At 43.6% G+C, this 25,651-nt stretch overlaps 1 protein-coding gene across 9 annotated transcripts in view; it reads left to right on the top strand.

Annotated features, from left to right (window-relative positions):
* The first annotated feature begins 314 nt into the window (after positions 1-314).
* NTRK2 (neurotrophic receptor tyrosine kinase 2) overlaps positions 315-25,651 on the top strand; it is a 179,049-nt gene continuing 153,712 nt past the window's right edge. For 7 of the 9 annotated variants that reach the window (XM_083576709.1, XM_083576707.1, XM_083576705.1 and 4 more), the window contains exons 1-3: positions 708-1,231; positions 22,097-22,171; positions 23,047-23,118. In XM_083576709.1, coding sequence (XP_083432835.1) covers positions 984-1,231; positions 22,097-22,171; positions 23,047-23,118 — 395 coding nt within the window. In that variant the 5' untranslated portion in view covers positions 708-983. Of the gene's footprint in view, positions 522-707; positions 1,232-22,096; positions 22,172-23,046; positions 23,119-25,651 lie in introns of those variants that run through there. The other 2 variants (XM_083576712.1, XM_083576704.1) reach the window with 1 other exon arrangement.

The raw sequence follows: 25,651 nt of genomic DNA, 5'->3' as shown, positions 1-25,651 counted from the left end.
AACCACAACCACAAACCCCCCCCCCCCACACACACACGCCAGACAGGGGGAAAGGTGTTTTTGCGGAGGGCGGCGCGCACTCCCGCTGCCGCCCCGGATGCGCGCGCGCGGCCAGATCCCCGCCTGACTAATGGGCTCTTCTCCCCTGCGAAGCAGCCCCCGCCTCGCTCGCTCGCTCCCTCCCTCCCTCCCCGGTTTTATTTTGGATTTGAGGCTGGGCTCATCCCCCCCCTTTTTTTTCTTTTTTGGTCAAGGAGTTTCTACCCCTCCTTGCGTCAGCCTCACGTCACTTGGCCGGTGGCAGCCCCCGAGCTCTGGGGCTGGAGCGGGAGGCTGGAGCCGCTCTTCGCCGCGGCGAGGGAAGGAGGAGGAGGAGGAGGAGGGAGACGGCGGCAGCGGCGGGGCAGCGAAGCGCCTTCTCCCCCCACACGCAGCCCGCTCCCTCCCTGCGGTGTTGGCCCACAGAAGCGGGGCAGGAGGGCGGCCGACCAGGCGGCGGCAGCTCCCCCCGGTGCTCCTAGGTAGGAGCGCGGCGGGCACCTGGCTGAGGAGAACAGCGGGCTGGGGAGATAAGCGGCGCCCGGCTTCTTATTCTCGGGGCGACGCGCGCGCAGGGCGGGAAGCGGGAGGGGCGCGCGCAGGGGGGGGGTGTCAGGCGAACCCTGGCGCGCCTTTGCCCGGCTGACCCTCACGGGGCGCTTCTCCTCTCTCCCTCTCTCCCCCTCAGCCTCAGCCGGTCTCCTCTCGCCTCTCCCGCGCCGCCTCGCAGGACTTCTCCCCGGCCGCCGGAGCGCAGGAGGCGCAGTCGCCGCCTAGGGGCGAGGCAAGAAGGCGGCCGCTGAGGCGACTGGTTCGCGCTCGGGAGCCTCGACGATGCCCGAGTGACTGGATTGACTGCGTTTCGCGGGCGGGAGGGCGAGCGCCAGGCCAGCAGCAGCAGCAGCAGCGCCCTCAGCAGCAGCAGCAGCTTCCCCGGCGCCGGCATGGGGGCCTGGCCCAGGACGTGGGGCTGGCGGCGGCCGCAGCTGCACGGCTCCCCGCGGCCGGCGGCCACCCGCTTCTGGAGCTTGTGCTGGCTGGTGCTGGGCGCCTGGCGGGGGCTGGTGGCCTCGGCTTGCCCCGCGTCGTGCACGTGCAGCGCCGAGCAGATCTGGTGCCTGGAGCCCGCCGGGAACCTCACGTCCTTCCCCGTGCTGGGCAAGAGGAGCGCGCCCGAGAAAGTCACCGACATGTGAGTGGGCCGGGGGGCCGGGGGGGGGGCGGCGGGACCGAGCCGGGAGGCTCCGATGGCTCTCTCGAGGGAGAAACCGTTTCCCAATATCCTATCCGTATCATCATATCACCTAGATAGGTACAGGCTTACATACCCACGCGGGTATCTGGCGTGTGCGCAAACTAAATAAGGCAATCCTTTCAGATTTCTCATATTTGCAGCCTATGTGAATGACGCAGACAGGTAGTTTCCTATTTTTTATTTCCCATAAAACCCGCTTTTATATGCCAAATGGCCATTCGAACCTATTCTTTTGGTGTGTTGTTTTTTAAAGCGTTCATCACATTAAAGGCTCATGATTCTTCCCTCTCTTTTAACAACACACACACAAGATCTCATAGCAACAAACCCATAAATTGTTCAATTCCGACTAGGCATATCTATTTTTATCTGCCACAAGTTTTGTATAGTCACCATTCTGGTGCTGTGACCGTATGCCAGTAGACCGCTTCTGTCCACCCTTAGAGAATGGAGTCACATAAAGACTAACCACTATGTTTGCCTCTGTGCAGAGCCAGCGACAGTCTGTTGTAGCTAATAGGCATGAGAAGGACGGACACCCTTGCGTTGTGAGCCGCTCATCTGAGAATGATAATGGGTTTTTTTTACCTCTTTTTGGCATCTCTTTCAGAAAATCTTTCTGCACTACCAAAACATTTCCCTCCATTCCTGTGTATTGGAAAAAGGCACCCTAGCCGTAGGCAAATGGGCTGTTCCTAAAGAGATTCTGCATTAAGGAAACTGTCTGAGACCTTTTGTAAAGGCTGTGTAAGACGAGATGGTCTCTGTATAGCAATGCACTTGCTCAAAAGGCAACTCACTGGGAGCCTAAAAGCCTCAGCTGATCTAATTTAGATTTGACTTTCCCTGAGATATAATTTGGAAAGCATTTAGCTTATAAATCTTAATTGCCCACAGTCCAATTTGCTGGGAATAAACTAGATGATAAAGCAATAAAGGACATGGATTGGTGTTCATTTTAGTACAAGGCTAGTATTCTGTTACAAACCTGCTGTCAGATTTTGCTGCGGAGAGAGGCAGGAGAACTTGAACATTCCTGCTTATTATTGGGTTTTCACAAGCTGTTAGTGTTCTAAAAATAAGAGGGAACAAGGGCATATAGGCTAGCTGTGTGTAGTAGGCAAAAACGAAAACACTGTTTGTTTGTATCATTTTTGTTCAGAGACAAGAAAAGCAGATGAGATTTATTTTCTCTTCATAGACTTTGCCCGTTTTCATGTTTCCTTAACAGTGTAGATGGTGTGTTTTGTCCTCACTTGCTGTTACATATTCTTCCATATAAAGTATATGAAGAATTGTGTAACAGTAGTACTGTAAATAAAGAATTCCTTACTTTTCCTTCCTCTAGGATAGGTTACCTCTTAGGTTCCCAAATTGTGGTGTGGGCCTCCCCTTTGGGGGCATAGGAGACTTTGCATGGAAGCCATGCTATACTAATGAGTGACTGGACAGGTGGGCTCATCTCTCCTACCACCAACCAAGAATTGGGTGGGTTGAATGCCCTGCAGCAGAGGACCATCAGCGATAAATACTGGGTTTGTGGGGTAGCTCCTGTTTGCCCAATTGAATGAGAGAAAGAAGCTTGAAAGGCTGCCGTGTTATTTCAACAATATTTCCTTGTATATGATCAGAGATGTTCTCCTCTAGCACACAAGCTCATTTGTAGAACAGAGTTGGTGCTGCATTAGTGACTTGGGGTGTCAAGAAGGTAAAGTAAGTTTCAGTCAAGGTGGAGGGCAAATTCAAAAAGTTTGGGAAATTCTGGATTACACCATTGTATTAACCTTACTATTACTATAGCAAATTGAGTCCCTCTTAAAAATTAGAGCTGCTGGATTATTTTAATTGGAAAGGCAATTGGAAAGTACTTTATTTCTCCTTTAGAACACAATGCTGATTTTTCAACCCAGGCTTCTTTCCCTCTGAAATAGGTAGCTGAGTATAGACTATATACTTCAATAAGAGATAACTGTAAATCAAAAGATGCACGAGATTGCTAAAGACATTTTATTCACTCTTCCACATTGAGTGCATTGTTTATTTACAGAATTTCAAGATACGTGGTTGTGTTCAAGAAGCATTTTTAAAGTTTTTCCTTTGCAGTTTTTTTTTTTAGCTGAAAAATCCATTACCTCCATTATCAATTTCGTAAAAATCCTTGTTCTGGGCTGCCTATATACAGTTCACTGTAGTTCTTCTGCAGCATTTCCCAGTGTCTGGGTTTGGTAGAAAGTGATGGATTTGTTTTCTATGACATTGCTCAAAGGGCTTATTTTATTTTGTAGCTCTTTCTTTGACAATAATAAAAGCACATATTTCAGAAGGTGATAGTGACAGTTTGTTTTAATGGTTTTTTGTTCATCTTCAACTCAAGAAAGGTGACATTGATTTGGTACCCCATCCTTTCAGAGTGTTTGTTGTGGGGGAGGAAGGGAAAGGGAGAATGCTAGCTACGTTGAGACTCCTTAGGGTAGTGATAAAGCGGGATATCAAATCCAAACTCCTCTTCTTCTTTCACTGACACCATCAATCATGAAAAAAGTATCCCCTTGTATTCTCTTTAACCATTTCTATTTAATTTGAAATTACCCTGAAAACATACAAGTTAGGTTCATTTTCTCCTTGCATTTCTGAAGTTTGTTGGCAGTATTTGTCCCCCAACCCCTGTTACCACCATTTGATTTTGATATCATCTACATCATGAATTGATCATAGAGGAATGGCTAATTTCCCAGGAGATCTTATTGTACAAATTCAAGATACAAAGCATTGAAATTGGCCTTGACACCAAAGGATGAGCAGCTCAAAGTTGTTCATTATTACTCATTATTAAATGTGGGAATTATTTTAGGGTTTCTTTGTAATATTTATGTGGCAACTGCACCATAAATAAACCAACGCTTTATATCTGGCTTCCAAAACTACACACAAACTACATACATAATTGAATGCTTCCAGCCTGGTATGTCTCGTGCTAGTTCATCAGGCATTAAATAATAGCTTTTTCTGTTATATGTGCTACATATTATAATAGGTGGAGTTTTGCATTCTTTCCCCATGTTAAAAACATGATGTTCCTAACTTGTGATTTTCTTTTTCTTTAAAAATATTGGGAGTGATTTTATTGCATGTGTTTTCCTATGATTGGTAAATCTCAGCTAATTTAGGAGGCAAACTTTTTTTGTGGGTTTGTGGAGGACTTTAAGGCCTTGTTATTGGAGTCAGTGGAATTTTTCTGTAGAATAGGAGATACACTGTAAAATGGAGGGCTTGCTCGGTTTCAACTTTCCCATGCTTTGGTGTGGTGCAACACAGGGAAGGTAGAAGGATGGACAGTGGAGTAATTCGGTGGGTGGGAGGGATAAGATCAGCTCAGAATAAGTTGTAAATGTGAGGTTCTGATGTCCTACCTAGGTGAAAATGCTACATTCTTTTGGCTGCCAGACATTAAGATAAATTACTGTTTCCTCACAGAAGCTGACATAGAACTCACAGGGTAGAAATAGAGAATATCATTGGCTTTATGTATGTGGTTTGGGACTGGGCTGATTGAACCAGTTAGGGAGAAGAAGGAATTTTGCCTAAAGTGTTTTGCAGAATCTTTAAAAAAAATCTCTCTCAGTAGATTATTCACAAACTTGCTTGTCTTTTTAATGAATACAACAGACATGGTCTTATAAGCCTGTGCTTATAATGAGATTGTGTTTGATTCTGTTCCTTGGGGTCCCGGTGTGGGCTTGAAAAGCTTTTGCTACGTATACACACTTGCAATGGTTATTGCTCCGTAATGGGCCATAATCTACTTCTGACATGATTGTTGCAGGTTATTGGCTACACAAATATTCTGATATTTGCAGTGAGACACTGTAGTAGGGAAATTAATGTAGGCCTTGCTTAGCTGTTGTTGTTACTAACAGCTGAGGAACAAATGTAAGGCATTTGTTAAGACACAGAATTCAAAATCCGCACTAGAGGCATTTCGAAGTAGATTCCCCCCCCCCACAGTGGAATTTCTAGAGTTAAAACATTAACAAGATGGCTAATGGGCTTCTTAGAGTTCTTGATTAATATTTTCTCTTGTGCTAAAATATCCAGTTGCAAAAATCGGGGTAATGTCAGCAGCTTATCCTATCAAACTATTTCCTTATAGACTTCTGTATATTGTAGTAGCTAAGATTAGCAGTTCTTCTGTCAAGCTATTACTTCAGACAACCAACGTTTGAAATTAATTGTTCTATTTAAGAACGCATATAATGTGCCAACAAAAAAACAGGCAGCTATTCAACTCCACGCCATAGCATTGAAAAAGCAGATTGTGTATGTGTATATTATGTATATCTAAAAGCCACAGCGTGAATTTGTAATGTGCTTGTAATGTAAACCACTTCAGACCTGTTAATAAATGAGGCACATTGTGCAATTTAAATAATAAATTATTTAGCAAGGTTTGTAAGCTTGTGCAGAAAGGGGGGTGGGAGAGAGAGAGATGCTGTTTGCATTCCTGTGAAGCTTTGTCCTGTTAATTTCTTGGGTCTCTTCCATGTTTTGCTCATTATGCTCTTTGCGTAATACAATAAAAGCACCTCGTTCTTTGGCCCATTTGTTTTTATTTAATGGCCACTGCCAACTTCTACAGAAAATTCTTCTGAGGTTGTATCTGTTTTGCTCTCTGGCGATTTGGAGGTGCACAACTTCACCTCCTCACCTTGTACCACTTGAACCAGACGCTGTTTTCTCCTTTTCGTGAGGAGGCAGCAGAAACACAGGCAAGAGCCTGAGACTTCTAGCAGGTTGCAATTTGTCCCCAGTAAGTAGTATCTGAACAGACCCAGATAAATGTCTTGATGGCGATAGAAGGGACACCAGGCTGCATGTTGTGGTCATATCTACACTGATACTTCAGGCCAGAGAAATTTGCAATGGAGGATATCATGCAGGATATCATGTACTTTTATGTGCCCGGGAAATTATGTGATAGATTGCCTTGTAGTAACTTTTAAAGGGCCAGTTCATTCATGTTTTAAAATAGCCAAGCTGTCTTAAGGTAAGTAGAAAACATTTGCAGGGGCAGAGTTATCTAGGCAAGCTACTGGACGTACAAGGTGGGGGGGGGCTGCAGGAATATGAAGGGCCAGCTCTGCCCCCTTGATGATGCTGTGCATGCCGGCAACTCTTTTCAGTGCATAGTCAGGCAAGGGGGGGTCTCCTTAATCTCACAAAGGGTTCCCAATGGGGTTAGAAACCCTGATGGGCCATGTTTCCCATTACCTTATTGGAAACATTTCACATGATGAAGGGAGCCTTCTTCAGACTCAAATCAAGTTACTGGTGCATGTTGTGCTGTCCAGGGGCAGACCACGTGTTTCACAGAAACACCTGAGGAGGTCTTCTAGCTTTTGCGTTTTCACTGTCGTGGTTGCCATGGCCTCCTGTTGACCTTTCAACCTGTTTTGACATGGGATTGATGATGCTGGGAAAAGCTGAGCTCCAGAAGACAGGGAGCACAACACTTTTAATGGCGCATCTTGCAGGATTCATTTTGTAAGGTGTGAAACATAAGGGTAAAGGTACCCCTGACCATTAGGTCCAGTCGTGGACGACTCTGGGGTTGCGGCCCTCATCATAGATAACTGTAAATAAACCTATATTGGTTCAATACGGTGGTACCTCGGGTTACATACGCTTCAGGTTACAGACTGCTAACCCAGAAAGAGTACCTTGGGTTAAGAACTTTGCTTCAGGATGAGAACAGAAATTGTGCAGCGGCGGCTAAAGTGGTGCTTCAGGTTAAGAATGGACCTCCGGAACGAATTAAGTACTTGACCCGAGGTACCACTGTATTTTGTTATATTGTTGTATTGTTTGTTGTGATGGCTTAGACTACTCGCATGAGTAGTTACTTATGGGACAAAGCACTGGTACTTCTGAGCAGATCCTCTTCCTTTTTGCTCAAGAAAAAAAGGTGTGAGTCAGATCTATACTAGTACTGTCTAGAGCAGAGTTAAGACCATGGGTAGGCAAACTAAGGCCCGGGGCCCGGATCTGGCTCAATTGCCTTCTAAATGAAGCCTGCGGATGGTCCGGGAATCAGCGTGTTTTTACATGAGTAGAATGCGCCCTTTTATTTAAAATGCATCTCTGAGTTATTTGTGTGGCATAGGAATTTGTTCATTCCCCCCCCCCAAATATAGTCTGGCCCACCACAAGGTCTGAGGGACAGTAGAGCGGCCCCCTGCTGAAAAAGTTTGCTGACCCCTGGTCAAGACACTGTGAACCTTGATTTAGTGCTAAAGAAGCTCACCATCAATTTTCAGATACCGTATTTTTTGCTCTATAAGACTCGCTTTTCCCCTCCTAAAAAGTAAGGGGAAATGTGTGTGCATCTTATGGAGTGAATGCAGGCTGCGCAGCTATCCCAGAAGCCAGAACAGCAAGAGGGATTGCTGCTTTCACTGCGCAGCGATCCCTCTTGCTGTTCTGGCTTCTGAGATTCAGAATATTTCTTTTCTTGTTTTCCTCCTCCAAAAACTAGGTGCGTCTTGTGGTCTGGTGTGTCTTATAGAGCGAAAAATACGGTAATTGTTAACCCAGAATAGCCTTATTCAACCAGGGAAAAAAATCCAATGATTTTGATTGCACCAGCTTTCACATTGTATTGGTTCAGCCACAAGTCACTGTATTTATCTATGGAACTTTGAAAATTGGACTCTAGTCATGCTTATCACAATCAGCATGGGAACGACTTCCCTGTGTAGAGATCTCATGCCATGTGGTAAGCACCTGAGGACCAGAAACACATGTGCAGAGCTAATTGTGTGGGTCCTTCTCACAGAGGTGGATTTAGGGAAGAGCGACTGAACTGGTCGCACTGGGTGTGGAGCCTTGAGGGTGTTGCAGGAGGCGCCACAACCAGTCCCTTTTTTCTGGGGGGAACGCAGGGGTACGCATACCCCCTAAACATTTTGTGAATCTAAGTTTGGCCTCATTGAGGGGCAGTATTTCAATATGAGTAGGAAAATGAGAGTACCCCTAAACATTCTTTAAGGGGGGAAAAGCACAGGCCACAACTATAATGTAGAATGGAGGGTGAAAGGCTGGGGGCGCCAAATTTTGGAGTTGCATATGGCGCTGGTGGAATTTGAGATCCCAAGGTTTGCCACTGCTTCCCACCCAGAGAAGTAGTGAGAAGAATCTGTGCAGTTGTTACTGCTAAAACAGTAACATGGGCTCTCATTATGGGGGGGGGGGGAGATCCTATGATACTAGATATGGATAGCACTGCAAACATAACTGTTGTGGGGTACTGTATAAAATGCACAATTCATCTAATAGTAGACTTGGGTAGTGTCCATAGAGCAGCAAGAGAGGGGTATTGGCCCCTCAAGCATTGCAAAAGTATGAAATACCATTAAGGTGGCAATTCCTTTGAAGAAATAGAAGATATAGAAGCATGATCAGTCGCACCAACAGGGTAAAGAACAGCTTCTATCCGTGGGCTGTTAGGCTGCTGAATGAAAAGATAACAACCGGGCAACTGACTTTCGGGTTTGGTGAGTGTGCGTCAGTAAACGAGGGGAATTAAGACTAAGAGAGCTGAGTGGGGGATGCTCGTGTAATCTCACTGTATACAAGTTGTACAAGTGACGATAAAGTATTTCAGTTCCTCCCATCACCCCTGTTTCACCAGACCAGTGAAAACTGAGTACATACTTGGTACCCATGGAGCTTTGAGTGTCAGTTGGAAAAGAAAAATAAAAGATGGGAGGGGCAGGGGGGAGGAAGATGCCTTCCTCATCACTCAAGGAGGACTGGCTGACTGGAACTCTGAACAGGAGCGCTCCTGTTTGCAGGTGGGTATACAATGCAACATTATGTTGCAGATTCCACTTGTTCAATTTTGATGACAAACCAGGAATCTTTTCATGACTAAATTGTTTTGCCTCACTATTTTATCTGGGATTTCTTATTTGCTTAAGAGGATTTTCTTGTAGTGCTGCCATTTTAGTCAGTGTGTAATGGTTGAAAAAAAAAAAAGGGCGATGTATCAGACTGTGTGGAATTTATGGATTAATTTATCAGAGTTGCCGAGGAAACCTTGCATAGTGTCTTGTAACAAAGAATGACTTCTTTTCAGCACATAAGAAAATGATCTATAAAGCAACTTCAAATTTTTAGTATGATTCTTCTTTTTACCAAATTCTTCCCAGAGATTCTGGCTTGGAAAAACTCAAATGATGTGCTCAGTATGAATTCAGATAAACACTGCTGATAGCTTATTGGAATGATAACTTTGGTTTCAGTCAGAATCTTTCTTTTTTTTTAATTTAGAATTTTTAGCATGGAGTGGCAAGAACAGAGGGAAGCTTAAACTGAATTCAGATAAGATACAGAGATGTTGGCGATTGTTCAGTCTTAGGAGGATCAGCTCTGTGTGTTATTGACGAGGTCACACTCCCCTTGAAGGACCATGTGTGCAGTGTGCTGTGTGTGTGGATTTTGGTTTGCTCTTGAGTCCATAGGGTGGGGCTATGTCCAGGAACCTTTTTTTCCTTGGCTGGGCTGCTGCATCCTCTGTGTCTACTAGAAAAATTTAACCCCTGAATGGCTTGGGATCTGTATAGCACAGAGACTTCCACCTTCCACAAGTGTTTCCCTGCTTTCTTAAATTACTTGAGGTAATCTTTTTCCATCTACTTGCTGTGTTGGATGTTTAGACTGTTGGTGAGATAGGCTAGAACCTTTTTGCTGTTGTTGTTGTTGTTCTAGTGCCACAGTTATAATCTCCTTCTTATGGTAAGCTGGGAAGCGTTCTTAGGGATTTTATGAAAAATTGTGACATTGTCTTTGGTTACAAGTCCTACAGTGTGTAAGCTGATATTAATTCTACTTGCAGATTGTACAGCTGTTTTACAACTTGCAGTTTTGTTATTGTTCATAGAATTCATAATGCCTGTAACCTGCCTGGAATTAATAAAGAAGCATGGGATATACTTTTGCAAATGAATTAGTTGTGTATAGTTTTGATATGGGTCATGGAATATGAAGGAAGTAGTCATTCAGGACAGAAAAAAAATGGTCTTTTCACACTGATGACATGTTTAGAAATAGATCTCATTGATTGTGAGAATAGACTCTTACTATAATAAAGTAAGGGACACAGGTGGCGCTGTGGGTTAAACCACAGAGCCTAGGGCTTGCTGATCAGAAGATCGGCGGTTCGAATCCCCGTGACGGGGTGAGCTCCCGTTGATTGGTCCCTGCTCCTGCCGACCTAGCAGTTCAAAAGCCCATCAAAGTGCGAGTAGATAAATAGGTACCGCTCTGGCGGGAAGGTAAACGGCATTTTTGTGCGCTGCTCTGGTTCACCAGAAGCGGCTTAGTCCTGCTGGCCACATGACCCAGAAGCTGTACGCCGGCTCCCTCGGCCAATAAAGCCAGATGAGCGCCGCAACCCCAGAGTCGGCTATGACTGGACATAACTGTCCAGGGGTCCCTTTAGCTTTACCTATAATAAAGTAAGTGTTTTACGGTGTACTCTGTATCAGATAATGGATAGTTTATGGAGCTCTATGCATGGGACCAGGGTGTGTGTGTGGGGGGGGGGTAAGTGGCATGAGGTATATCACACATCAAATGGCTGCTTTAAGGGGAAGAAGGCAGAAAGGAGAACAAGCTCCTGTGCTCACAAATGCAAAACTCCTTATTGTAGGTTTAAGAGGAACCTGATCCCCATTTAAAAGAGGTCTTGCTGACTACTGTAGCACTAGGGATTTGCAGAAGGGCAAGGAGGTCAAGCTGCATAGCTCTGTATATTTCTCACTTATCAATACCGACAGAGGGTCCTGGCTTCTTCTTTTTCTTTTGCAGTTGAAGTCAATATTAATATCCCAAGCTTAGAATCAAGCCACACCTGAACGTAGTTTAAGTGGCATTTAGTATTTGACATTTTTTGGTTTCTTTCAGGACTAGTCTGAGGAACATGAAGGCTCTATCAGAATTGGATTCTTGAGCCCAGCCCCCAACCCTGTTGTACACAGAACTATTTTGCATGGTACACAGAAAGAAAAGAAAGAAAGAAAGAAAGAGATGAAGGCAGGCTATCATGGTTGTCACGTCCAAAAATGGATAAGAATATAGCTGAGTCAATTCATTGGTCCATCTAGCTAGGCACTGACTTGAGAGTAGCTCTCCAGGGTTTCAGGCAGGAATCTCTTCCAGCCCTACCGGGAGATAACTAACCTGGGACCTCCTCATGCAAGGTAGATGCTCTACCACTAGACCTGGGCGATTTTTCAATATTTCGTTCCGAATCGGTTATGAAGTCCACAGCACGGTAGTGGTTTCATAAAGCAGGTGATGCTTATGACAGTAGCTGGGAAAGCAGCAGCCAACCAGCAGCAGAATCTTATCAGCCCTCGCAATATACTTCTTTCGAATTTGCAGCAAGCCCTGACTCAGCAGTGGGACAGGTTGATAGATGTGGTTTACAGAGATACTAGTCTGAGCTGGCTCGGGGCTTCTTGCTGGGAGCTCCCTTTCCCCTTTGCCCCTCCCTTACCCCCTCCCCCCCCCCAGTGAAAGAAGAAACGGGTCTATGGAAATTTTATGGAAACCCCTGTTGAAGGTGAATTGCCCACCTGAGAGCTCCCAGTTAGTTTGGAGTGGTGATAGCTGTATCCATTTAGCAGTGGCGTAAGCCAGCCTTCATTCCATGCCTTGAAGCAGATAATCTTTGCATGCATGGTGCTAGACTATGTGATTCTCAGATATGGTAGGAGAAAGTTGTTTATTATGATGACAAGAGACCAGTTTTTTAATGGGTTCATAAATATTGACCCGGTCTACTATTCAGATTCTGTCTCAGCTCACCACCAACGCCTGCCCCTCCCCTAATTATGTGGCACGTGCATTGACGGGGTGAGGGAGGATGGAATTTGGCTTATGTGCTGGTGTTTCCTGGCTGCTCTCCCAAGTTCTCTGCATTTGTCAAAGGACTTGGGGAGAGACAGGACCCTGCATCTTTGCTCCTCTGTCTTCAAAGTTTCCTCCATTAATCTAACACAGGCATAGGCAAACTCAGCCCCCCAGATGTTTTGGGACTACAACTCCCATCATCCTTGACCACTGGTCCTGTTAGCTGGGGATGATGGGAGTTGTAGTCCCAAAACATCTGGAGGGCTGAGTTTGCCTATGCCTGATCTAACAGAACTCGCTGCACAGCGGTGATGGTTCCACTTGTATCAATCTGTTCTCGTTTTCAAATAGCAACCCACGCACCCCGCCTTGAATATCTCTGTGATGGGGCAGCATGTTCTCCATTACATCCCACTGGGATGTGCATCTTGCCCCTAAGTGTTGCCACTGGGGCATTAGTAGGATTTATGGCAGTTTTATGGCCTCTTAACTCTTCATTCCTCCTTCCACTCTCTCTGACTGTTGGTGTGAAGTCAGCAGTTGCTGTGTGAAGTGGAGGATACCATAGGGTAAAATCAGGCATCCTGGGCAAATCGCCAGCAGGCACTGGAAATCAACCACATGAACATGTGGGAGGAGCAAGGGTGGATGGGACATGAGCTAGGTAATTGATCCTTGTGATTGGCAGTCACACTTAGGGATGGATGGATCAGTTTGTTTCCAATCTGTATCACTTTTATATATGTTCATTCAAAAGTCTATTCCAGATCATTTCTGCATTAACTTGCAAATTTTTAAAAACAAGAATGTGTAAGCAACTTTGCATTTAAATATTTAAATGCTATTTTGAATGTCTTTCATCGCGAAACAAGTGTTTATAAATGTGTTTTTTAAATGTAAATATTTTTGTTAAAGTATGCATTTTATGTGCATTTGGGTATATTTTTTGGAGCTGGGAGCTGCACTGCACACTTGGAGAAGTGGGAAATCTGAAGGCTAACTATGTTCCGTTTTGAACATTAGTCCAGGAGATGCAGATCAGGCCGATTTGCAATAACTGAATTCCTCAAGCTAGACTCTCAGGCTAATGTGTGCATGTGTCTCGCTCTCCCTGTCCCATTCCTAGTTTCCCAGACAAAGCAGGGGAGTGGTCAGCTAAACCAGCAAGAACTGAAGTCCTATGAGAACCAGAGACCTGGCAAGGGAGCTGTCCAGCAGTGCCAGCAAGGTCAAATTTCAAGTGCTGATTAGCAAGGGGGAGCCAAAGAGACAGCTAGGATTAGGCGATGGTCCATAGGATTATTGTACAACAGATTCCAAGCAGCAGCTGAGGGTTTTTGTAGTCAGTGTGGACTTCAGAGTGACCCTGCCCTTGACCATTGCTTAACAATTAAACTACTTCTTATCCCACCCTTCCTCCCAAGGGTCTCAGGGCAGCACACATGGTTCTCCAGCTCCCGGCTTTATCTTCCTCAATCTTAGGTTGAGATTGAGAGGCAGTGAGTTGCTCAAAGTCACCAACTAAGGCTAAGCTTTGTGTCTGGGCAGAAATGTGAACCCATTTGCCTCTGACAGTGAAGACAGAACATTGTGGCTAGTAGCCACTGATAGCTTTTATTCTCTGCGAAATTGTCTAATCCTCTTTTAAAGCCATCAAAGTTGGTGGCCATGCCAAGGAGGGAATGCCACAGTTTAACTATGCATTGTATGATGCACTTCCTTTTGTTCCTTCTGAATCTCTCAGCATTTTAGCTTCATTTGCTGTCCCTGTGTCCTAGTATTATGAAAAAGGAAGAAAAACCTTTCTCTATTCACTTTTCCCACACCATGTATAATTTTAAACACCTCTATCATGTTCTCTTACTTGCTTGTTCTCTGAACTTAAAAGCCCCAATGCTGTAATATTTCCTTACAGGGGAGTTGTTCCAACCCCTTGGTCATTTTGGTTGCCCTTTTCCAACTCGAAAATATCTTTTGAAGTAAGGTGATCAGAATATTATTATTGCTGCTACTATTATTAACCTCTCAGTGGCTTTGGACACCATCAACCATGGCATCCTTCAGGAGCAGCTGTCCGAGTTATGGGTGGGTAGCACCATTTGCTCTTCAGCCTTATGGAGACTTCATTGTGGGGTTCCTCAGGGTTTGATTTTATCTCCCATGTTGTTTAACATCTACTTGGAACCATTGAATGGGGTCATCTGGAGTTATGGAGTACATTGTCAGGCTGGCGCCTTCATTATATCTCTTTAGGTGCCAGGCAAACACATTCCTCTTTTCCCAGGCCTTCGGCTAATTAAGCAATGTATGGCCTTTTAAACTGTGTTGTTATTTTGTTTGTTACTATGTTATGAATTTTGTGTTCTTATAACTGTTCTGTGATCTTCGGGTGAAGGGCGGTAGGGCTTGCCGATCAGAAGGTCGGCGATTCAAATCCCTGCGACAGGGTGAGCTACCGTTGCTCAGTCCCTGCTCCTGCCAACCTAGCAGTTCGAAAGCATGTCAAAGTGCAAGTAGATAAATAGGAACTGCTCCAGCAGGAAGGTAAACAGCGTTTCCTTGCGCTGCTCTGGTTTCGCCAGAAGTGGCTTAGTCATGCTGGCCACATGACCCGGAAGCTGTGCACCGGCTCCCTCGGCCAGTAAAATGAGATGAGCGCCGCAACCCCAGAGTCGTCCGTGACTGGACCTAACAGTCAGGGGTCCCTTTACCTTTACTAATAACTGTAGACAATATTCCAAGAGCAGTCACATCATAGATTTGTATGGTTTTATTGACAGCTTTATTTTCATCCTCTTTCTTAACGATCCCTATCATGCCATTCACCTTTTTAACAGACATACATTGCTGCACACTGCATCAACATCTTTGCTGAGCTATCAGCTAGGACCTCAAGGTCTCATTTCTGGTCAGTCACTGGCCAGTGCGAACCCCACCAATATATATGCAAAATTAGGATTCCTTGCCCCACTTGATGCACTAACTGAAGCTGATGATAGATGCTTTTCATCATAGAAGCCACCTGGGCCTCAATGGACAGAGAGAGTTCTAAGAGTAGCTCTGAATTGCATACCTGTTTCTTCAGTGGGAGTGCAACCCCATTTAAAACAGGCGGACTCCCCAGTTCTCATCCCTGGGAACCACTTAGAAGAAGAAGAAGAGTTTGGATTTGATATCCCGCTTTATCACTCCCCTAAGGAGTCTTAAAGCGGCTAACATTCTCCTTTCCCTTCCTCCCCCACAACGAACACTCTGTGAGGTGAGTGGGGCTGAGAGACTTCAGAGAAGTGTGACTGGCCCAAGGTCACCCAGCAGCTGCATATGGAGGAGCGGGGAAGCGAACCTGGTTCACCAGATTACGAGACTCTTAACCACTACAACACACTGGCTCTGTCTTAGTAGGATTCAGCATCAGTCTACTGACCCTCATTCACAGTGCCCTAGAAGAGTTGCTCATGTAATCAGATTTCCTCTTACAAATCCCAGCATTACCTCCTATGCTGTTTCAGAGGGTCACAGACCCTCCAGGGCAGCTTTTCAGGAGACACATAGAAAGGGAAGAGTTCAAAAATTGCCCCCTTTTTCCATTGAGGGCATCCTATCAGTGACACTCGCCACATGGGAAATCTGGATCCAACCTTGATATATAGTCTGCCTTGTTTCAAGAAGAGGGTTTGGTACATTTTCTCCTTTTTCCGAACGACCAGCACAGTTGAAGTGAAAGTTAGCTGAATCCCAGGAACATGGCTGTTCACTAAGGAATGTTTGTTCATTAACCTTCAAAATGTTTTCCCCCCAACACAATGAAATAAAGCTCAACAGATAACCGAGGAGTGTTTTGTTGGGGAGGGCGAGAATGGGAGGTGGGTGGAAAGTGTGTATTTGTAAATAAGTTTTCCACAAAGGGGATTTATGGCAGTAGAGCTTGAGGCAAATTGCAGTATTATTTCTTTTTACCTAAGTAGTTCATGCTAGTGTGTGGTGGGTTTTTGAGTATGCTGTTACTGCTCTGAATTGTGTGGGGCAACTTCAATGTTGCTTGTACAAGACATGAACATCAAAAGGCTTAAGTAGACATATTTTGGCTATCAAACTGTTTTGAAGCATTGGAAAAGAGTATAAACATGCCATGTTAAAATTTTTAAAAGTGATTATTTACTGGGAACAAACTATGTTAAAGGGTCCTAAAGCATGAAGTGTATTAATGTTATGAGATATTCCTTAGCTTTTCCAAAATCTTTGGGCTGAATGAAACTGCTTTTGCTTGTGGCTGTATGTGTCATAAGCTAGTTTTGGAAAGATTAATTATCAGTTCTAGTATTCAGAAATGTAACATCTTTTTTAAAGAATAAGACACATGAGGAAAGTAATTTCTGGTGGGAATATATGAGTATTTAAATATATGTGCATATAAAAATGCAAGTTCATTGTCTATCTTGGTTATATAATTGGACCTTCTGTATGTTGCAGTCTCATCTCTTTTAAAGTTTCTTACATACTGGACATTCAGTGTCCATAATATATTTCATTGGCTCTAAGCAAGTTGGTTTTAAGGCTGTAGTAAGGTGCATGCAAGACCTCAGCCATCCAAGGCTATGTTCTGCATGATTGGCAAGCTAAGTTGGTTGGTTTGACAGGTTGGATTATGTGTTGCAGCTGGTGGGATCCCCATAATCTTTTGTAAGATCACTGCCCTATCCAGGTACCCAATCACTGAGTTTCAAGTATTTGTCCCTATTTGTGGGCCTGCAAGACAGAATTTGGATTCTCTTTGTGTGCCATCCAACTGACTACCCAATAGTACCTCTCTCTGAGTTGGTAGAGGTAGTCTAAGGGGTGTTGTTGATCTCCCTCAGGTGTATTATGCAGAGAAGGATAGGAGTTTAAGGTATTTTAAGACCATTGAGAATATTGTTCCTGCCCCCTGATATTTATTATTTTGCTGCTTTGTAAACCATTACATACCCTTCTTTGAACTTCAGCATTTGTACTTTTCTATTTTATTGTCTTAACCATGTTTTTTTAACTTCTCTGTGCTACCTAGGGGGCCTTTTGAAAATAAAAATGGCATACAAATGTAGACTTCATCCTAAACTAATTTAGCTGATGAAAGGATTCTCTGTGTGTTTGTTTTGGGTTGACAGAATACATACCAAATACATAGCCCTTGAACTTGCCAGGTTTTAGTTTTGGGGATTTTAGCCAGGTTAAGACGGTAGCTGTTTTTTGAGCTGGGCTGAAATATCATAGAAAACAATTCTTTTGCTCTCCCCTCCAAGAATTATTTTTTAAACTCATACATTAATTGCTGTAGAATTTCAGCCCCACCATGCTCCCATCCCCAGTTTGGTACTGTGATTATTGTTTAATATTGTTACAGGAAGCAATGGGCTTGAACTGTACTACTTTCCAGCCACCCCATTGTTTGCTTCATCCACCATCATAAAGTAAAAATAGTCACTTTCTGTATTAACCAATCTGTTTAAAAACAATAATTTCCCTGCCCATCCCACAAAAAATTCTCTCCTACTCCAGCCCAGAAAACTGTTGAGAGAAGACTGCCTTCTCTCTGGAGAATATTCAGCGAAACGGTGGATAATGGAAACTGTTTTTGTTTAGCTCTAGACCTTTTCTTTTACCATGTATAACAGAGCCTACCCTGATATTCCCGGTTTGGGTTCTGAGAGTATCCATGTGCAGATGCCAAATTTTACAGCTAAATACAGTAATAAGAATTTGGAAGAGGAGAGCGGAAGGATGGAGATAGGTACTGCATGTTGATAAGAAGAAGGTTGTCATTGAGGATTGTTGCGGCTTTGCCTAAAGACTAAAATAATTAGAAAGTGTACTTATCTTGTAGGTCAGTTGTGATCCCCACACTCTGCTTAAGTTCTAGCAATGGGGCTGGACTGGGCTGGTTACAAAAGCTTTAGATCTCAGGGTTGTTGACATTTTCCTATGGCATACAAATAGAACATTGGGGCTTCCATAATCTGCTCATGTCTTAGAGTGATTTTCTTGTAAGGCTATTCAATTAAATAAAAGGAAAGCTATTTCTAAGAGCAGAACACGCTACATTTCTCAAGATTGCCCTCAAAAAGCCATGGTAATGTCAGAGCTTTTAGGAATATTAATGTTTGATAAGTAACATCAAGGTAGAGTAGTTGTAAAAGAGGCAGAAATAGCCTTTAGCCAGAGCAGAGGTTTTGCTTCAAACCTTTGTCTGACTCAGGAGTCCATGCACAGATCTGTACGTGTGGCTGGGATGGAGAGCACACGTCAGTTGCTGTCATCCCCACCCCCAATTAACCCAGGTGATCTGCATTGTAGTCTGCAACACCTGGTGGAGTGAAGCAAAAGCAGTACAGTGCATTGCTACCAAAGTGCTTGCAAAGCAGACAGCTCTAAATTATTCAGGCAAGTGAACATTGCTCCAAGCAGAGGCAAGTAATATACTCTGCATAGTTCAACTCTGCATAGTTACTATCCTCTGGCCCTTTGGGAGAATTCCTTCCTGAACACCACTCTGCTCCCTGTCAGTGATGATACTCTGAGCAGGAGGGCCAGCTTGAATAAAATATTGGTGGGTGGGGGGCAGCTAAGCCGCACCCCACATAACTGATCACATGACACTGCACACACACCATATGAATGGCAATGCCCATCAACTTTGTGGAGGACCGGCCAACTCAAATATTTTAGGGGGTGCAAAGGGACCTTGGTTCCTAGGAGTTGGCTCTTACGAGCATGTGACAAAGCCTGTCCACTGAGAGTCACCCCTAACTTTACTGGGCACATGTTTCCAACAACATCCAGTTAGGCAGGGTGTGGGAATCAGTACTTGATCTCAGAAGATCATAGTAGTGAAGTGAAAGATTAACATCTGTAAACAACCTAGCAAGATCCCCAAATCCTATCACAGTGTAGTTCTTTGCTCCCATTCTATTCTGTTCTAAAATGTTATTTCTCTAATAAGAGTGAAGCCTTCAGGCTTTCAGCTTGAAAAAATAAGGACAATTTTTTATAGTTAGTAGTCTTTCAATTTAAATACCTTCCTCCTATTATATCTTGTCTCCGTTGTTATTTTATTACTGTCATCTTGTCACCATTTAAATTTTTCTAGATCAAATTCTCTTATTCTGTATTCATTGTAGAATTCTCTATTTGTTTAGATGGCCTACATTGTCTTGTGGCTTTTTGCCTTTTCAAAACGATGGCTCCCTAACTAATAACATGTACTGTTATGCTTTTAATTTATTGATTTTGAGCTCATCCTGTTTGTTCTACACAGCAATTCTCCATATCTCTGTTATCCGCAGGGTTTTCCAACATGCTCCTCCTTTCTATCCAAGATTGCTAATGAAAAGAGAATTAAAATAATAATTCCAAGATCAATCCATAAGCATGACCTTCTGGTTCTGAGTAGAAAGTTTAAATTACAGTTCCTATGTTAATATCTATTTGTAGAGAATTTACATTTAAGGTAAACCAAGTGGGGTGCATTTCCTGGTCCACCCAGCAGAGGGCCACAGGCAAACACCCAATGCAGTGATTGGTGTAAGCCTGTAAGCCTTCAAGCCATGGTTCTTTGTCCCCTGCTGGATTTTATCTATCCAGTCTGCTCCCTGTTGGGAAAAGAGACAAAGGAACAGCATGGAGGATGGTACCTGACAATTCTTGGAGCATTTCCACCACAACAAGGGGACACCAGAGGACACATTTTTCCAAGGTTCCCCTTAAACTTGGAGCTGCAAGAAGCAGCCCGTGGGGGGGGGGGGAGAGATTTCAAATGCCCCCCCCAGCTGCAATTCTTGGTTTTAGCACTGCATAGTAGAGGATCCACAGCTTGTGTCACATTTTAGTGACCCAAGAGACCAGGCATTTGATTATATACTCAGGGCCATCTTAAGCATATCCGGCGCTGTGGTGCTAAGATCCCTCTGGTGCCCCCCCCCCGGGAACTTCAAAACAAGGGAGGGGGCGGTGGAAAATGTCCTCTGCCTCCCCCACTGCGCCGATCCCCGGCGTGGTGGCGGCGATCAAGCAGGAAAACTTGCTGGCGGGCATGCTCTCCTGGGCGCCTGAGAAGGCAGCCCAGGAAGGCTGCGCGCCTTTTGCCAGGAAGCAGGAAGAGGCAACGACCGGTAGCAGTGCTGTCTTTCACAGATGCATATAGTTGGCGGGGTGCAGCTGGCGGGCATGCAGGGAAAGGGGAGGCTGCCGGCAAAGCCGCGAGGCTCCCCCACTCGCTAGGGCACCCCTGAGAGACCGGCGCCCTGGCGCAACAAACCACTAACACCAATGGGAAAGACAGCTCTGTATATACTAACAACATTGTGAAAGTAGATTAAGAAAACTGAAAGGCTGGTAGTTAACCTGTGCTGAACTGGAGTATTATCAGCTTTAATCTTTTTTCTTTTTTTAAAAAAAGGCACGCATAAGGGGTTACATACTTAGTTGAAAGACAGTAATGGGAGGAGGAATGTGTAGATTGCCCTTATGTGTAGGGAGAGTGTACCTAAGGAGGAGCCTGGTTTTTGTTTTTTAATGTAAACAAATAGAAGAAAGAAGGTTCTTTAGTAACAACCCTAATTTATCCTTTCACGAAACAACCTGATTTTGTAAACAGGTTTTGAACATTCAGCGTGAGATCCTTTGCCTAGCTTGAGGAGAGAATTGCTCTAATGCGAACTGACGATCAACAAGGGGTTTATCCTTATTATCTCTAGTGTTGTTTCATGAGTTTTGCACTGTCTCTTAATGAGCACTAAAGGTTTAGATGAGTTTGCCTGTGATGGCTCGCAGGGGGGAGATTGTGAATAAACCTCTCCCGTAATTTCTATTTTATTTTATATTTATTTTTCTGTTGCTTTCCTGTTCATCCCCTGCTGTGCTGTCACTGTGATATGATGCACATGATACTGGTATTCTATGTGATGAAGACCAATCTATACCAACAGTGGCTGATGTTTGGACTTCTCAATAACCTTCAGTCTAAGCAGGGTTTGAGGTCATTATTAGGCATGAATTTGGAGGGAAGATGCATGGTCATTAGAAGTGGTGGTAGATGTTTTCCCCTGAATCAAGGGCATGAAGAAAACGTTAAATGTCTGGTCATTTAAAAATGGATCAAAACTAGCAGACAGTCAATAACTTGTATCAAATTTGTACAGATCAGTTTTTGTAATTTTACATTTTAATATTCCAGTCTAAACAGTTTTTGTTGTAGTTTTGTCCCCACACTTTAAGGCTTGAGATCCCTCAGTTACTTACAGGTTAAACTCAATTACTTCTCATCAGATCTCTGTTGCACATATTGTCCATTTAACTCACAGTGTCAAATTATAATCAACGCTTGGAAGCTGGGCATTCTGTGTTTGTGTTTTACTCAGGGTGTGATGTGATAGACACACAGAGTTCATTAGGACTAAGATCATTAGACTTTGCTAGTTATCTATTCTGCTTTTTCGGAGAAAATAATCAACCTAGAAAGGAGTAAGTGAAATCCATTGTGGTATAATGGATTGAGTGCCAGAATAGGACCTCTTGAAACCTAATGCTTCTATTCTTCTATCTTACGATGCTCCTGCAAGCCTGTAGCCCTATTTGGGTGTTAGTAGTTCATGAAATTACCAGTGTGTGAGGGAAGAACAGGGGTGTGCCAGTCTGCCCTGTCCCTGCTGCTGTATCTACTGAGGCCACCTCTGCCCCAGCTGCCAGGGGTCTAAATCATATAGGGAGCCTATGCATGTGTAGCAGGCCCCCAACTCCAGACCTTCCCAACAAGACCTTCCCCACTACAATAATGCATCAACAGCCTTCTTAACTGGCATCTCTCTCTCTCTCTCTCTCTCTCTCTCTCTCTCTCTCTCTCTCTCTCTTAAATAGTTACATTGCAAACCAACGGAAATTAGAAAGCATAAATGAAAGTGATGTCAGAAGCTACATTGGATTAAGAAATTTGTGAGTATATCATTTTTCATGTTTATTATTATAAACCCCGTGTCTTTGTCCATTGTTGCATATGCTCTGTAGGGGCTTAGGCAGAGTTCCTGCATATTTGGGCATCCCTGTTTATTTTAATGAAAAGAACAACTTTGCAAATGAAAAAGAATATATGTTCTCTCCATTGCACTTTGAAGCTCTCACATGCACCGTGGACGGTTTAATAAGGGCAGTAGTGCTTAATAATCTTTAGAATCACAGTACTATGTGCCTTCCCCAAATGTGTGCCCTCCAGATATTTTGAACTACAATGTCCATTATTTCTGAGCATTGGCCATGTGAGCCTGATGAGAGTTGTAGTCCAAAACATCTGGAAGGGACCAGGTTGGCCATGGCTGCATTAGACGTGCTTTGGTTACTGAACCAATATAAAAAACCAACTTCAGATATGAAATCAGCACGTCGAAATTAGGTTAGAACAACTGCAGGTGTCAATGCAACAAAAAAATTGTTTCCCAGTTTAATCATGAAATACTTTGAGCTATTAAGGTAACAGATAAAGGACCCCTGGATAGTTAAGTCCAGTCAAAGGTGACTATGGGGTGTGGCACTTATCTCACTTCAGTCTGATGGACCTGGCATTTGTACACAGGCAGCTTTCCGGGTCATGTGGCCAGCATGACTAAACCGCTTCTGGCGCAATGGGACACCGTGATGGAAACCAGAGCGCACGGAAACACTGTTTACTTTCCCGCCGCAGCGGTACCTATTTATCTACTTGCATTGGTGTGCTTTCGAATTGCTAGGTTGGCAGAAGCTTGAACTATTATGCAGCATTAAAAAGGATTAAAGATCACTTGACAATTCTAACTTGCATTTGTGTTTTTTGCCAGAACTGTGGTGAATTCAGGTTTGAAGTTTGTCTCAACCAAAGCTTTCCTGAAAAATCCCAGCCTGCATTACATGTAAGTAAAAACTCACTTAATGGTTCCAGAATACGCAAAGCTTTATCATACATCATTACCTTATTTGCAATCCATGGGAAGAAAATTAGAGGGATGCTACTTAAAAATAACAAGCTGTGACCTGCCCAAAAGTATTGCAGTGTATCATTGGTGCTTCAAGGCTCCTGATCAGGGTTCACACCAACCTGGAACAAACATTTTTTGTGGCTTGCAAAGGTGTTCACGTGTCTGTTCACGTGTCTGAGACTCCTTCAGGTAGTGATAAAGCAGGATATCAAATCCAAACTCCTCTTCTTCTTCTTCACGTGTGTGTGTGTAGATTTCAGGAGAGGGAAAAGAAAACAACATATTTCTCATCCCCTCAAAGCCTTTCCTGGCTGTTCTAAATGACAGGTTTGGGGCTGATTGACAGCCTTGTACCTGTATCACTATGTAGCAAAGGGGTGTGTCTGAAAAAAGAAAGGGGAAATATGCTGTTTTCATTTTCCTTCTTCTTGAAACCTCTCTGCATTGTGAGAAGTGGAAAGTTTTTTAACCGTAATCCTGATCCTGACCCTAATCTGTCCTGTTATGGGTTCAAGCAGGCTAATCCATGGCTCTCCCCTTTACTTTATTATTTATCCTCTAACACCTTTGAAAGCATTGGGCATCGTTGAACCATTTTAGCACTACCTTAATTTCCCTTTTCATTAATGCACTACTTATATTTTTCTGCATGCAGAAAGCACTATATTGTTTGTGGTTGGCCCTGTTTTGCTACCATACTGATGGCAGTGGATTGTTCAAGTTCAGTTTAGAAAGAATGATAAATGGAAAGCATCTAGATATATCTGGTTATATGTTGGAAGTGTAAAGAAGTGGTTGCTGATTTTGCTTTTCATTCTGGATTGTTAACATCTTGTGATACGGTATGATGACTAAAGAGCCGTGGATTTCAAGCTTGGAATCTAAGGGAAGAAAAATATTAGATACCAATGACCTGCTAATTGCCACTTTGCAAATTCCATGTTTTATATTTACACATAAAATACCATGTATTCCTGTGAGACACACAGCACCTGAGCTAGCAGCAGAATGCTGATGGAGATAGCATTTAAGTACATGTGCATATTTGTATATTGTCAAAAGCAGTATACTGCAGATATACAGCATGTACACTTGGATGCACATTCTAATGTATCTGAAACAGCAAGTGATATGCCTGTGGATATTTACTGTTGTATATATGTTATACAACTACAATACTTTATTGTGGTCCAAAGACCCACAAAAAAATTTCAAAACAAGATACAGTTAAAACGACCAGACAGACAGATGGAAAAAACCAAGGCTGTCATTTTGTTTTATCTAGGGCATAATCATCTTTGTTTCTTATAACCTCCGAAAGAAACTTTGCCATGGCCCATGTAGTATCATTTGACCTGTCTTCCAAAAGATATTTAATATGGGAGGCTTCAGATTTTCCCTGCAATCAATTGATCCCTCATATTGCCCACAATGCAGTAGGATATGCTTCATACTATCGACATCCTGGGAACATAAACAAAGCCTATTCTGATAGAGGATGCCTCTCAGACTGCCACTGAGAACTTCTGAGGGAAATACATTTAGTCTGGCTTTGGTAAATAAACGCCAATAGGTAGGTACCAACAAATTCCTAAGGTATGAGGATATCTGGAAGCCGTACCCGTATTGGGTTCCAGCTGTGACTGAGGTGCAAATTACATAAGATCGGGATCGCAGGTTGCTATGTGAGATGTCCCAAAGCCTTTGTCTCAGGGATTCAAGGGCAGTGTCATAACCCAGATGATATAAGAGGGATGATGGCAGTCCAATTGAGGTGGCTTTCCTGGCCATAGTTTTCAGCCATGGGCTGACAAACTTCTCATTGGTTAAATGTACTAATAATCCCTTATCCAGGCCAAATACTGAGATCTTGAGCCAGTATCTCAAGGCAGCCCACCATGCTTTGGTGGAGAGTGGGCATTCACCTGTTTTCAGAAATAGAATTGAATTTGGGGCACAGTTTGGGACCTGTAATAGGGACTGAAGAAACTTTGCCCAGAACCTGTCTAACTTAGGAAATGAACCGTTGTACCAGACGTTTGAAGCATAGAGAATTTGGGAAACAGATTTTGCATTAAAAACACTTATGGCTGATGGAACATAATGGCCTCCCCTTGTAAAAAAGAATCAGAGTATAGCGAGTTTGCTTATCTCCGCCTTTTGATAGGCGGTCTGCCTGTGGCAGTTCCAGGACTTTGAGTGATGAAATAAGAACCCTAAATACCAGAAGCATTTGAATATATGTTATGCAGCTACATGTTCCATTGAAAGATGCGGCTTCTTGAGTTTTGTCCATGAAACTTATTGCATAGGCCATATTGGGATGTCATGCTAAACCACGATTGGCTTGTTTCAAACAAATCATGTTTAACATGAATGGCAGCTTGTTGCTTCAGATGACATGGTGAGCTGTTGGTTAAGCCAGCAGTGGGGAAGTTCAGGCCTAGGGGCCACATATGGCTTCTGC

The sequence above is a fragment of the Podarcis filfolensis genome (assembly GCF_964270895.1).
Source record: "Podarcis filfolensis genome assembly, chromosome: 11".
Lineage (NCBI taxonomy): Eukaryota > Metazoa > Chordata > Lepidosauria > Squamata > Lacertidae > Podarcis > Podarcis filfolensis.
This window is presented reverse-complemented; position numbering and strand designations above follow the sequence as displayed.